Source organism: Micropterus salmoides, unplaced genomic scaffold, assembly GCF_014851395.1.
Source record: "Micropterus salmoides isolate LMB-PRFRI ecotype aquatic unplaced genomic scaffold, ASM1485139v1 Ms_hic_scaffold_3, whole genome shotgun sequence".
Lineage (NCBI taxonomy): Eukaryota > Metazoa > Chordata > Actinopteri > Centrarchiformes > Centrarchidae > Micropterus > Micropterus salmoides.
In genome coordinates this window covers 13,792,697-13,806,280 of record NW_024042261.1, presented here as the reverse complement: position 1 = coordinate 13,806,280, position 13,584 = coordinate 13,792,697, and the positions used below count along the sequence as shown (strand labels likewise).

The 13,584-nt window shown below is 42.1% G+C and overlaps 2 protein-coding genes across 8 annotated transcripts; both read left to right on the top strand.

Annotated features, from left to right (window-relative positions):
* The first annotated feature begins 10 nt into the window (after positions 1–10).
* LOC119882693 (cyclin P) lies at positions 11–5,595 on the top strand. Of its 2 annotated transcripts, none has more exons than XM_038692877.1 (9): positions 11–146; positions 776–901; positions 1,155–1,230; positions 1,617–1,786; positions 2,009–2,107; positions 3,800–3,955; positions 4,460–4,618; positions 4,713–4,891; positions 5,108–5,595. In XM_038692877.1, the coding sequence occupies exons 1-9, from the start codon at positions 93–95 to the stop codon at positions 5,274–5,276; spliced, it is 1,188 nt and encodes a 395-aa protein (XP_038548805.1). In that variant the 5' UTR covers positions 11–92; the 3' UTR covers positions 5,277–5,595. The 2 variants fall into 2 exon arrangements, with proteins under 2 accessions (XP_038548805.1, XP_038548804.1); XM_038692876.1 differs by having other exon boundaries at positions 12–146; positions 1,614–1,786.
* A 766-nt stretch (positions 5,596–6,361) lies between these two features.
* On the top strand, positions 6,362–13,350 carry si:ch211-132b12.7 (uncharacterized protein LOC564531 homolog). 6 transcript variants are annotated; one of them, XM_038692866.1, is made up of 5 exons: positions 6,410–6,625; positions 7,585–7,715; positions 9,576–9,757; positions 10,567–10,730; positions 11,021–13,350. In XM_038692866.1, the coding sequence occupies exons 3-5, from the start codon at positions 9,583–9,585 to the stop codon at positions 12,035–12,037; spliced, it is 1,356 nt and encodes a 451-aa protein (XP_038548794.1). In that variant the 5' UTR covers positions 6,410–6,625; positions 7,585–7,715; positions 9,576–9,582; the 3' UTR covers positions 12,038–13,350. The 6 variants fall into 6 exon arrangements, with proteins under 6 accessions (XP_038548797.1, XP_038548794.1, XP_038548791.1 ...); XM_038692868.1 differs by lacking the exon at positions 6,410–6,625 and adding an exon at positions 6,812–6,978 and having other exon boundaries at positions 7,585–7,711; XM_038692865.1 differs by lacking the exon at positions 6,410–6,625 and adding an exon at positions 6,812–6,978.
* The last annotated feature ends 234 nt before the right edge of the window (positions 13,351–13,584 follow it).

Sequence of the window (13,584 nt, the reverse complement as noted above, 5' to 3'; positions counted from 1 at the left end):
CATGTCTCCTCTCTCTGTTCCAGACCACCGCTGACACCCGTGGATAAGTAGCTGCAGCGGCCGGCACGGGAACTCTGTCTTCGGCTTTGACCATGGCCAGGACTGGTTTCTGCGACTCCAAGCCCCTGCTGGACTTACACAAGAAGGTGAGCATGTGCTCATTGGACAGAACCAGTGTAAATCATATTTCCTTAAGAAAATAAAGTTTACATATGAAGTGCTGTTCTAGTTTTCAGGTGCCTAAACTGGGATGTGCAACAACTTGGCCCTGTTGTTAATTTCAATTCTAAATAATTGATGACAGATTATTGACCAATCTCCATAAATTAAACTTCAGTCTCCTTTAAATACACCTTTCTTTAGGGTAATACATGTGGTGTTTGTTTTATCAGATCAAACAAGTTCATCTGTTTAACTTTGCCTCCTTGATCTCAATCTGTTTAAGCACACAGGCCTGCTCCATTTCTTTTTTTGTTGTCAGGGAAGTAATTGCATTCACCTGCCATGATCCCAGGTGTGGGGGAGTCTGGTTAGATGGCTAGAGTAGGACCTTGAGTCTTGATGGCCAGAAGTGAACCACTCATTTTGTGACAATACTGTGCATTGATAACTCATACAAATAAGCAACCACCTACAGCTGCAAAGACTTCTTGATGGGCTTTTTTTTTTTTTTTTTTTTGCCTCAGTTGTGGTTTAAGAAAATGGGTAGGCATGCATTTTTAGGCGTCCAAGATCACATCCTTATTTGTGCAAAGACTTTCTGTTGTCCCACCAGGCGGATGAGAGGCGAGCCCCATTTAGAGCTTGGTTCAATGCCTGTGGACCTAAAAATCGCTGGCAACCTGTAGAAGTAGATGACTCCATGATGGCCCCTATCAAAATGCAGCCGGAACGCAGATGGGTACGCCTTTCTCACTTGTCACCTTCACCCAACATATACTACATTATCTGTTTTTATCATATTTAGTCTTGCATGATAACTAAGTGGTTAAAGGAATGCTGCAGGATATCTGTAATCTTGTGGACTTAGCAGATGTTGCGTTCATTGTAAACTTATTCACTTCAGAGCATCAGTTAAAAGTTAAGTTTTTATCATAACAATCTTAGATTCAAGTGCATGTTGAACTTATGTGTAAGGTGTTGTCTTTTTGCAGGAAAGGAGATTAACAATGCAGACAAGTGGTGATGTCATCATGGGGTGTCATGAAGACAGTCGAACGCGCTCTGCAGGTAGTATAATCAATACTTAAGGTTTTCGAACTTCTCATTGGTCTGTAATTCACTTAAAATGGGGATAGCTGCAGTTTCTACACTTTGCATTTAAATATTTTATTTGGAAAGGTACAATATTGAACATGTTACCATTTGATGTATTGTACCAGTGTTAAAGCAAATTTTCATCAACATAAAATATTATGAAATCTAAGTCTTGCTGGAGGAAATTTGGGATTTTGTGGCTAGGGTTTATTCTAGGACCTTTTCTTTTATTAAAAAAATTACTGAATTTGACATGGCGTGCAGCACAATCTACCACGGAACAAAAAAGATGGGGGGGGGGGGGCACTAACTGTGCCTGTGTTATTCCTCGTTGTCGTCCTTTCCATCCTGTGTAGCAGCTGGGTGTGTGGAGGAGCCTGTGCTTTTTCACCCTCTTGGGCTGCAGGGTCTTCACAGCCTACAAGCACTGGTGCCCAGCTTGCTGCGCCATGAAGTGGAGATGGCGCTGGAGAAGCTGGACCTCATATGGGACAAGACGTTTGCCTGGGACATGTTCTTGGACATGATGGTGAGACCTCATGAACTGAGGTCATTATATGGCTTCATGCGTTTATTTCATGTTGCTAACTTTCTCTGTAAGGGAGGAACATTATGCCTAAAATGCGCTATACACAGACCTCACCATGAATTGTATACAAGAGGGGTAACCTAGAAGATTGGCATAAATGCTGACTGCACTGTCTTTAAATATTTAGTGTGTGCCTCCCTGTTTTCTGGTTTCACCATGCAGAGAACTCAAACACGAAACTCTCTTCCCAATGCTGACCTGCCCCGCAATTTCACTGATGTCACACGCGCTGTCCTGGTAGACTGGCTCATTCAAATTCATGTAAGTCTCACTGTAGATACAAGGGTTCCTCAAAACAAAGCTTAGGTGGTTATGTACTGTACCATTTCTTGGCGAGGTGCAGTGACTTCCTAACCCCAACCAATAAGACTTAACTACAGGTGCTGGTCATATAATTAGAATATCATCAAAGTTGCTTTTATTTCAGTAATTCCATTCAAAAAGTAAACTTGGGTATTATTACACACAGACTGATATTTCAATTGTCTTTCATTTAATTGTGGTGATTAAAACTGACAACTAATGAAAATCCCAAATTCAGTATCTCCGAAAATTAGAATATTAAGACGATACAAAAATTTTTAGAAATGTTGGCCAACTACAAAGTATGAGCATGTACAGCACTCACTACTTAGTTGGGGCTCCTTTTGCCTGAATTACTGCAGCAATGCGGTGTGGTTGCTCTGATAGTGGCCTTGTTGGGTCTGGCGTAACACATCTTCCTCTTCACAATACCCCATATTTTCTATAGAGTTAAGGTCAGGTGAGTTTTCTGGCCAATTAAGAACAGGGATACCATGGTCCTTAAACCAGGTACTGGTAGCTTTGGCACTATGTGCAGGTGCCATGTCCTTTTGGAAAATGAAATCTGTATCTCCATAAAGTTGGTCAGCAGCAGGAAGCATGAAGTGCTCTAAAACTTCCTGGTAGACGGCTGCGTTGACCTTGGACCTCAGAAAACACAGTGGACCAACACCAGCAGATGACATGGCACCACAAACCATCACTGACTGTGGAAACTTTACACTGGACTTCAAGCAACGTGGATTCTGTGCCTCTCCTCTCTTCCTCCAGACTCTGGACCTTGATTTCCAAAGGAAATGCAAAATGTACTTTCATCAGAGAACATAACTTTGGACCACTCAGCAACAGTCCAGTCCTTTTTGTCTTTAGCCCAGGCGATACGATTCTGACGCTGTGTCTTGTTTAAGAGTGGCTTGACACAAGGAATGCGACAGCTGAAACCCATGTCTTGCATACGTCTGTGCGTGGTGGTTCTTGAAGCACTGACTCCAGCTGCAGTCGACTCTTTGTGAATCTCCCCCACATTTTTGAATGGGTTTTGTTTCACAATCCTCTCCAGGGTGTGGTTATCCCTATTGCTTGTACACTTTATTTCTACCACATCTCTTCCTTCGCTTCTCTATTAATGTGCTTGGACACAGAGCTCTGTGAACAGCCAGCCTCTTTAGCAATGACCTTTTGTGTCTTGCCCTCCTTGTGCAAGGTGTCAGTGGTCGTCTTTTTCGTCTTCCTCATGATTATGTAGCCTACAGAACTAGACTGAGACCATTTTGCAGGGGTTTTGAGTTAATTAGCTGATTAGCGTGTGGCACCAGGTGTCTTCAATATTGAACCTCTTCACAATATTCTGAGATACTGATTTGGGGGTTTTCATTAGTTGTCAGTTATAATCATCAAAATTAAAAGGAATGAATACTTGAAATATATCAGTCTGTGTGGAATGAATGTATACATTATACAAGTTTCACTTTTTGAATGGAATTACAGAAATGCAACTTCTTGATCTAATTATGACCAGCACCTGTAAGCTGATGGCTGTAACTCAATTGTTCTGTATCAGTCTTCTGAAACTCTAAGATCTTGAATAAGCATATTTCCCCAAAATGTTAAACTTAATCTAAGCCCCCCGTTTGGTTTATTTCCTACCAGGAGATGATGAATTTTCAGGAAGAGACCCTCTATCTGACCATACACCTCCTCAACCGCTCCCTACGTCAGATCAAGGTGACCACAGCCAACCTGCAGCTCCTCGGCATGGTTTGCCTCTTCCTTGCTGCAAAGAAAGAGGAGTGTCTCCTCCCTGAGGTACGCTGGCTCAGACCTCCCCAACTAAAAAGCAACAGTATGTTCAACTTGCATGATTACGTGCGGCTGTCTAACATATCTAAGTCATTTTACCTTGCACATCAGTTAAACACACTTCATTCAAACTTGACAGAAAATATAACTCTCAAACATTTGTTAGTCTTTCCTGTGTTCCAATACTCACTAATTCGGGTTTAGTTTAAATAAATCCTTAATTCAGTGTTGGAAAAGGGAAGGCTCAGCAGTTTCACACAGAGGGGCTCCATGCACTAACATGCATGGCTGGACCAGCTGTATAAACAAAGCACAGAGAGGCAGGGATAACAACACAGGCAGAGGGAGTGTTGTCATTCTCTGCTCAAGATGCCATGACTTCACTATATCTTTACATTGCAAATTGTTTGCTGCTATATTGATCTCATACAGAACCTTTTTTGTTTTTTTTACCAAAAACAACAAATTTGCCAAGCCATTTCTTTTATTATATGGTGCTGCTTCTTCCAGGTGTCTGGACTCTGCTACTTGATGGACCACACCTACACTAAGCATCAGCTGCTACGACTGGAGCGCAAAGTCCTCTGTGGGCTCAAGTTTGATTTGTCCTACTGTCCCCCTCTGCATTTCCTTCTCATACTTGCCTCTGTTGCCCGCTGCAGTGCTAAGGTAGATCTACACCTGAACAAGTGTCAGTGAGGGGGTCCCCCCCCCCCCCCCCCCCCCACTATGTAGAGATGTGAACTGTCTTCTGTGCCACCAGGTGGTTTGGATGGCTCGTTATCTGCTGGAGCTGTCTCTCCTGGAGGGCCATTGTGTTGTGTTTGTACCCGTGCAGCTGGCAGGAGCGGCCCTCTGCTTGTCCCGGCGAGTCCTGCAAGAGCCTCCTACACCAGAAGGGGAAGCTGCCTGGTGTCTGGCCTCCAGCATCCATGTTGGCAGGTGGGCATTTTGCCTCATTAGATGCACTCCCCTTTACCCTGCCATCATCGGCACTGTAGTCGCTGAGCCCTGACTTCCATGTGGCCATAACTTCCCGGATGCCAAACTTTACTTTCAAAGTGGATTTTTTTTTTTTTTTTTATTCATAGGTGTATGTAGATGGAGAGAGCATCCATCATCTGTCAAGTTGACATCTGTATGCTTTGTGGTTTTCAGTGAGACTGCCGTGCTGAGGATCATGCACATTATGGCCAGTGCTGCAGCCAAAGCCCACACACAAGAGAACTGCGCTAGTTTTATTAAATTCTCCTCGCCAGAGACCATGCATGTCAGCAGACACCAGGGTCTGAAGAACACTGCTGGTCTGCTGGGCGTATGCACTTGACATTCTTAACTCCCAGGAACTTGATTATATCCCAAAGTAAAAACACTGGACCAGTATCATTGGAGGACCTGACTCCTGTGTGGTCCAAGGCTGTAATGTTTGCTATGGATCTTGAGGCGTTACTGTGGAAATGGGTGAGGAAGAAGTGTGAACACTGACAAAGAATTTCATGTATGTGATTTAGCCAACCTGATGGCACACCTGTTTTATGATCTTATCTTGCAGCTGATTTAGAAAAATATATATATTGTACTGATGTGTCCTTCTCTATCAAGTTATTCCAAAAGTTTTAATATAAAATAAAGTGTCTGCTGCAACATTCTTGGGTTCCAGCCGTTTTTATTTTTGCGCGCATGTCTGCAGGTCCAGCAGGCTGACTACAGCTGACTTTATTTTATCCCTTTTATTGTATTTTACTAATTTTATATTAATATTTCATGCTCTTGTGTTTCTTATTCTTTACACTTAAGTACTTTGTAACTTGTTTTTGAAAAGTGCTCTACAAACAAGGATTATTATATTACAGCTCTACATCACTGTCAAGGCTCCTTCTGACTGCAGGGCTGCATCTTAAAGCCACTGCTGCTCACATGTGCAAAACATGCTGACACAGCTGAATGGCTCAAAGGAGTCACTGTAGAGCATGTGAGGCAGCTGCTACAGCACTTTTATATCTTATCAAAGCACTTATTTACAAATGCAGCTTTCTGCAGCTACATATATGTACAGTCTTGTCCTTCACCTATTCCACAACATGTCCTCTCTGAAATGCACAGTAGAGTTGTGTATGCAGGCTTTCATTCCAGCAAGCAGCAGTAGGTAACAGGCAGTGCAAATCAGCTGCTCTCTAAATCTCAACTGCAGACTGCATCTCTCTCTGTCAACTGGACCCACTCTTATCTCAATCCCAAATGTGACCTTCACCAAATATGACGTGTTGTAGGTGAGCCTCTGGCACACGTAGGTTTCCCTTCACGATCACTGTCTCGTTGCTGCACGTGCATTAAGTTGTGATTGGCTGTCGTAGTTGTCTCATGGACCAATGGGCGTTTAGCTCGCGCGGAGAGCGTTTTTATTGTGGCTGGTTGTTGGTTCAGCAGGCGGCTGTGGGTTCAATTAAGGTAAATGCCGACAGTTATCATCCCGAGGTTGAATTGGGTCACTTTATCTTCGTTTTGTTCCTGCATACATGATCGAATGATATAACGTTTCGATATTGTTCCCCCCTTTTTTTTATTTTTTTTAACATTTCGTCGTCACCTAAACGGCGGCGTCAAGCCAGCAAGAATTAAGCACCGGGATTTCGAAATAAAAGCGTGAAAGCTGCTGCCCTTGGATAAACCTTCTATGTAAGTACTGTCTGAGGAATATAAAACCAAGATGATGACTCGAAGTTGCGCTTTGTATTGTCGGAGTAGTTTGTTTTATTTACAAAACCATATCTGTCTGAAACTATGCGTTTTATTTTGGAACCAAACGGATGAGAAGTTTCTAATTGAGACAAGTTTGACAGACATTGCCAAATCTCACCCCGTTTTCTCTGGTTTTATCACACGGCAGAGGAAAATGAATCATGTATGCACTGTGACTCCGACAGATGACAAATTAAACATGGCACGTTAGCGTTGCTCGGAGCCCTAAAGCTGGGCACAAGGGGGGGGGAAGCCGTTATTGGAAATAGTTGCCTGTTTTACACTTGGAGGTAAGTTTTCCACTGTAGATAAAGCTTATAACGTTACATCTATTCGCTTTGAAGACATATTGGCAACTATCGATACTTCCTATTCAAGCTCTCACTCATCACTTTTTCGTCTTCCACATGGCTGTCGGCCTGCTAATAACGTATAATGACGTATATATTTCGGCCACTTAGATTATCATCTGCCTTTTTTTTTTTTGTATGCGTTGACGGCCAGTGTCAGAGGAAGTGTATGTTAGAGGGCCTGTCTCAAAGTTGAGTGTTACATAATAGGGGGAGGAAGAGGGGGAAGGGGGGGGGGCGCTATTTCAGCAGAGACCGAGATGTGCTGCCTTCAGGGAACCACTGCCTCCGGAGATATCGAAGCACGGGTTTAGCGTAATAAAAATCAAAGTTTTACATGCTTGTCACGATATATAAAGTCCTCTATGAAAAGGGCCACGTTGTGTTTATCGAAGGTGGAGTGCACTTTAGTTTTAGAGCTCATGAAAGTCAAAATATCAATTGCAAACCACGTCTTCCACTGCAGAGATTTACACCTTGCTGCAGTGTATTGCAGACCTCAAATGTAAAGTGCGTAAAAGGGCTGCATTTCTTGTGTCCTTGTAGGGACACATTCCTGTTGGAGCACAGAGGAATATCAAATGTCATTCGGGGTCATCTCAAAGAGGTGGTCCAGCTGATCATTTCCTACAGCTGATTCATCAATCTACCAACCATGTGTCTTCCACTGTTTGTGGGTTTGTAATTTAATTCATTTATTGTCATTGCACAGAGTACAACGAAATTGAGTGCAATCCTGATTATGCATATCCACTTAACAAAAAAAACCATGACAAATTTTGAGATAAAAAGAATTAGGTTCTGAATATAGAAATGTAGAATATATAAAGAAATAATGACTGATAGTGACTAAATCTGTAAAAACAGAATATATAAAAAAATATACAGCACAATAGTTAATTATATAACTCTTTATATGCGCAGGGTTTGTACAGTAGAACACCAGATAACTTGAATGAGAGGACACACGTGGAGTGCCATTTTGGGAGCCGTTTGAGATAAACAAATGAGAATAAATTGTTTACCACCAGCCTTAACTTGGACAAGCTGTAGCAATCTTGTAAAAACATGATTTGACTATGTGCTCCGTGTCACTGCCTGCTAGCTCGAATTACAGCATTTTATTTGGGTACACAGTGTTAATAGGCTCCAACTCTGCTGACTCAAAACAAAGTTTGACCCTTTGCATTACGTTGGCTTCCTGTAAATACATGGTGTGCATGCACATGTACACACATGCACAAAAAACTGGGGGAAAGGTTTACAAATGGACTTTTTGTGTTTTTCTTCAATTTCTCATGAGTGTAACAAAAATGTGCATAACATAAATGTAGAGTATTGTCACAGTTATCCCTCACTTTTCAAATATGATGCAGTTCCTCGGAGTACATATACTCGGAGAGTACAGTGCTACACATATACTGTATATGCAGGTGTGTCAAGGACAGGCTGTTAGACTACTGGTATATGCAACTCAAATTAAGACTTTAATGCCGAACATGTGAAACTGAATACTTTTGCTAAGATCCTCTATGATGTATTATGAGAGGCTATGTCACTGTGTGTAAATTGCCTCGGTTACACACCTCAAAGTCAAACACAAAACCATCAGCATGTGCCATCATGGATATGTAGAAAAAAACATTGGAAACACTGCTGAAATTGTACAACTATAAGCTCTTGTGCAATCGACTGCACAGAGAGATTAAGAAAGAATTCTGGTAAATGTTTTTTTTACAGACAGAGGAGTTTTTAAATGGTAACTGTGTATCTTTATTTTTCAGTCTGGACCCAATTTCCCCATGTTTTGTGTTGAAGTACTAATGGGGGAAAATCTTTTGAAATTGTTCCAGTATTGAGCGAGAGCGCAGCAACTGGCAGAAGCAAACCGGGCTGCAATGTAATCTGTCAGAGTGATTGTGCACTGTCAGAGTAGGTCCACTGAAGTGCTTGTTTTTGCCACTGACAGACTCAGATTGTTATTCGAAGTGTCTGACAACATTATGGAAAGGATCCCTGCAGAGATAGATAGATTTTTTTAAAGAGTGAGATCCTTTTTGTTTAACCATATTGATAAAAAAACATTAAATTTTACCTCTCTGGTCTACCGCTGCCTCGAGCGATTAATTCGTTTATGTAAGCTTAGCTTTGTTTTTTATGGTTTGTGTTATTGTGTGACTTTGGTATTTTTAACCCAGTTAGTAGAGTTGCAACAATTAATCGCTTAGGTGCCAGCTATTAAATTAATTGCCAGCTGTTTTGATGATCGATTAATCGGTTTTTAAGGGAAAAAAATCCAATTCTCTGATTCCTGCTTCTTAAATGTGAATATTTTCTGGTTTCTTTACTTCTCTATGACAGTAAACTAAATATCATGGGATGGGGCATATGCAGGGTGCAACATGGGCTGGTCACCAGTCGGTGTCAGGGCTAACACAGAGCTCTGTCTCATGATGAGAGCAGAAATTTTTTGTTGTTATGCTGACAATTTCTGGCATTCAGAGACAAAAAAATGTATCTTATATTCTCTCATTAAGGTCCAGTATGCAGAAGGAACAGCCTTGCTTGAGCAAGCACAGTCCTCGTGCTGTGTCCAGCAAGAATGCTAAAGATAAGAGCAACAGTACGACCCTGCTGGCAATGCATAATACTAAAGATGCAGACGACTCCAGTGGAAGGGGCTCCCGCTGCAGTTCAGAGAAAGACTCTGGCTACTCTGGTGAGTAAATGTGGAAAATATCAGATAAAACCAGAGAATGACAATTTGCCAAGTTTTATTCTCCACTGCTATTTCCTGTACACTCACATTAACAAGTCAGCTCAGGCAGTGAAAATTATGAAAGCTCAACTGAACAAACAGTGCATTATAGTGGGTATTTTCTTGGATTTGAAATTGGAACAATGGCAGGTTATAGTGCAAACTTTCAGGTTTAATTTGATTAAGTTTACATCACACATCAAATGAAGAAAGTTAACATACACTAATTTAAGTAATCCAATTTAATATTTTGTGTCAAATTATTTGCTGCCAATGACCCATAGACTGCTGATGCAGCAAGTGTAATACTGTAACTGCCCAGCTAGACTGAGTGACTGAGTGACTGACTTGGCCAGTGGAGAATCTTTTAATCCAATTCAGTTTTATTTATATAGCACCAATTCATTATAAACGTTATGCACTTTTCATATAGAGCAGGTCTAGACTGTACTCTCAAAGCATGGCTTTACTTTGCAATACATCTACACAACACAAACCCAGATAATGCACATGTATATATCTGCGACGTTGTTCTTTCTCAGCAAATAGTTGTATTATTTTTCTCTATTCTTTTTATTATTCTTATATAACTTGTATTGTTTATTCCATATTTATATATTTCTAGATTTATTTATTTCAACTCTATGTTTTTGTTTCACCTTATCTCCAAAGCAAATTCCTCATATGTGTAAAACACTACTTGGCAATAAAGCGGATTCTGATTTTTCAGATTCTGATAAGTCAACCTTTCTAAATTCGCTCTGTTCCAGATGTGGAGGACCAGCGGAGCAACAAAAGCCAGTACAGATGTAGCGAGCGTGCAGAAACTTCACAGCCAGGTCAAAACCAAGGGAACCTTGGAAATCCTACGCTGATGCCAGCAGGCCATGAGCTCCCACACATCTACATCATCAACAATGTGACGCTTAAGCAGGTAAGACATGTGTACGCACAGACAGCAAACTATTCCTCTGCTTAAAATGATTATCTGTAAATGTATGTAGGAAGGTTAGAAATTAGGTGTTCCCAAGGCAGTGCGCAACAAGAGCAGTGTGACGATGGACTGAGGCAAGTAGAGAGCTGGCGGCTGAAAGAGTTATAAATGTAATAGACTGCATTGCAAAGTGAAGCAACAAGCTGCAAAATATCAAGAGATAGCTCAGGTGAACTTTGTGTTTTATCTGTGTCTCATACTTGCTTCCTTCTTCTTCCCTGTCCCACCAGCCGGACATGATCCAGAAAAGAGGTCAGCTGCCCCAGAGAACTGGAAGCAGGGAGAGCAAAAGCTCTGGTACTGCCCATGTTATTCTTTTACAGCAGCCCAGCTTGTTGCCGGCCACTCTCCAGCTCCGCAAGCCCTTGTCCCGAAAGTCCACTGCCACAGGGAAGAAAATAAAAGGTACTTACCTACCCATTCTTAACTCCTACCCCCGCATTGCACCACACCCCAGCAAGAAGCTGCCTGACAAATTGTCATCAAAAGATGAATCCCAGAATCTGAGCAAGAGGGTGTGCACAGAACACAAGGGTGATGGCACGCCTGTGTCACGGAGTCCACCTGAGCAACACCTTTATAAGCAACCCAAATTAGCAGCCATAACCAGAGATAGTCCATCCTCCTCCAGTCCCACTACTGTCTCCTCGAGCCAGGGCTCCCCATCTGGGACCAATCTGCACAGCGCCTCATCCTTCCTCGCAGCCAGAAGGCTTCACAGAAGTGGCACCACCAGTACTCACCACCGCCGTTTCCACAACACATTAGAAATCCTCAGACAGTCAGGCCTGTTGGACATTACACTGCGCACAAAGGAGCTGCTGCGCCAGAGCAACGCCATCGAGCGGGACATTACCCAACTCCGCCAGCACACAGAGCTACTGTGCCAGGCCGCCAGCAACCCCAGCTGCAGCCTCGAGAGTTTCACAGACTGGGAACACCTGCACCAAGCCATGGCTGAGTCTGGCAGCTACCCCGACCTCAAAATCCTGAAAAATGCACCAATGCCGTGTTGTCCAGATTCTGCCAGTCAACCCGAGAGGATTTCCACAGGTGATGCCAACTGGCCACAAGCTATGGAGAACTCAGAGGTGCCGCCGTCTTGCCTTCTCACCACTATACCGCACCCAAACCAGAACTGTCATGTGCCACAGCAGTCTCACTCAGAACAAGGCAGGGAGCTCGAGACCCGTTATAAATGGTCAGAAAAAGTCACCTTCGTGCCTCCTGATAGTTCTACTGGGTAGGACAATCTGCATTGTCTTTAAATGGAGAGCAAGTACTCAGGGCTAGCAAGTGGAGAACCAGTAGTTATTTTGGATATTATGTGTGGTTTTAATAGCTTATCCCTAGTTATTTAAACCTAGTTTTATAGAGATGGCACATGGCATCTCCGCAGGTCAATGGAGATCCAACAATGAATAGAGTTCAGTACTTGCTGTACATGTGGCTGTATAACCTTTGTTTCCAGTTGCCTAACGTACTTCACCAGAATTAAGTGTTTCGCATCTGAAAGCTGATCCCTAAGCAATTCAGTCCTGAGGCACCATTTTATATTGCCACTGCAGTGTTTATAAAACCACCCAGATGAGTGGAGGGTCTCTGTCTGTGAGCCACTTAAAGGATTATGTGAAAATAAAATATCCCCAGGAGGTAGAGGAAATTGGCTTACACACAGGTGACACTTAACGCAGTGATGACAACTACAGTATACATTATCAGTTAAGTTGGTCGTTTTGCTCACGTCAGACCAGCTTAATTCAGGGAAAAGAGGAATAAATCCATCTCTTGGTGGATAAATGTTGAGAAAATGATTTCTTACAACCTGCTTTACACGAGAGTGAGAGAGAGAGAGAGAGAGCAGTTCAAACAAGGTGATAATTAAGATCGGGGCCTTCAAGATGATGCAGCTAAGCTCCCAGAAATATGACACAACTTGTCGCTCAGCATTGCAGAGAGAAACCTCTCTGTAACATCACAAAGTGCACTACACTGGACTGCTGCAAGGACTTCAGTACAAACACTTCTCAACAGAGCCTTAAAAACTCTTTTTCACATCATCATTACATTTAGTTAATTTAAGTCTTTGTTCATTTTACAAATACTGCACACGACTTATGATAATGGACGCAGTGTAACCACAGACTGTGTGATTTCACCACAACATCTCCAAGATAATCAGTTGTACAATGTCCTTATCAGGCAGCAGCTGTCCGTTCTCACTTTGATGATATTCTCTTTTATTGCACCAATTTTTGTGTGGTCATCTATTTTAGTCATAGATGGAGGACAGTTTGCATTGTGAGTTTGAGAGAGTTTGACAGTGTTATTGTAAAAGTATGTTGACTAAGTGGTTATATGCATGTGGTATGTGTATGATTTATGTTTTTTTTCCCCTTCCATTTCTTTGCGCTTGTGTATATGACGGACAGCACTGCCGGCAATGCGCACATTTCTAAAATTTCAAGTACTTTATACGGTGTATTTTTCATGATTTTAAGGTATTTAAATAAAGCGATACATGAAGAATAGACTTTTCCTGTGTATCACATAAAGCTCATATCATAGTGGTATTTTTCTGCAATTAGTTCACATCACACAGCTGCTATGGAAACTGAAAAGAGTCGCCAGGGTTGCGATGCACATGTGAGAAGCGCATATGTGTGCTTGACTGTGCTCCATGAAAAGCCATGAAAATAGTTTCATTCCCAGTTTATCAGTTGAGCTCCATGGTGACAGAACGTCACTTGACATTGTGTTTTTATCCTTTTGAAATAAAGGAGTGATTTTGTTA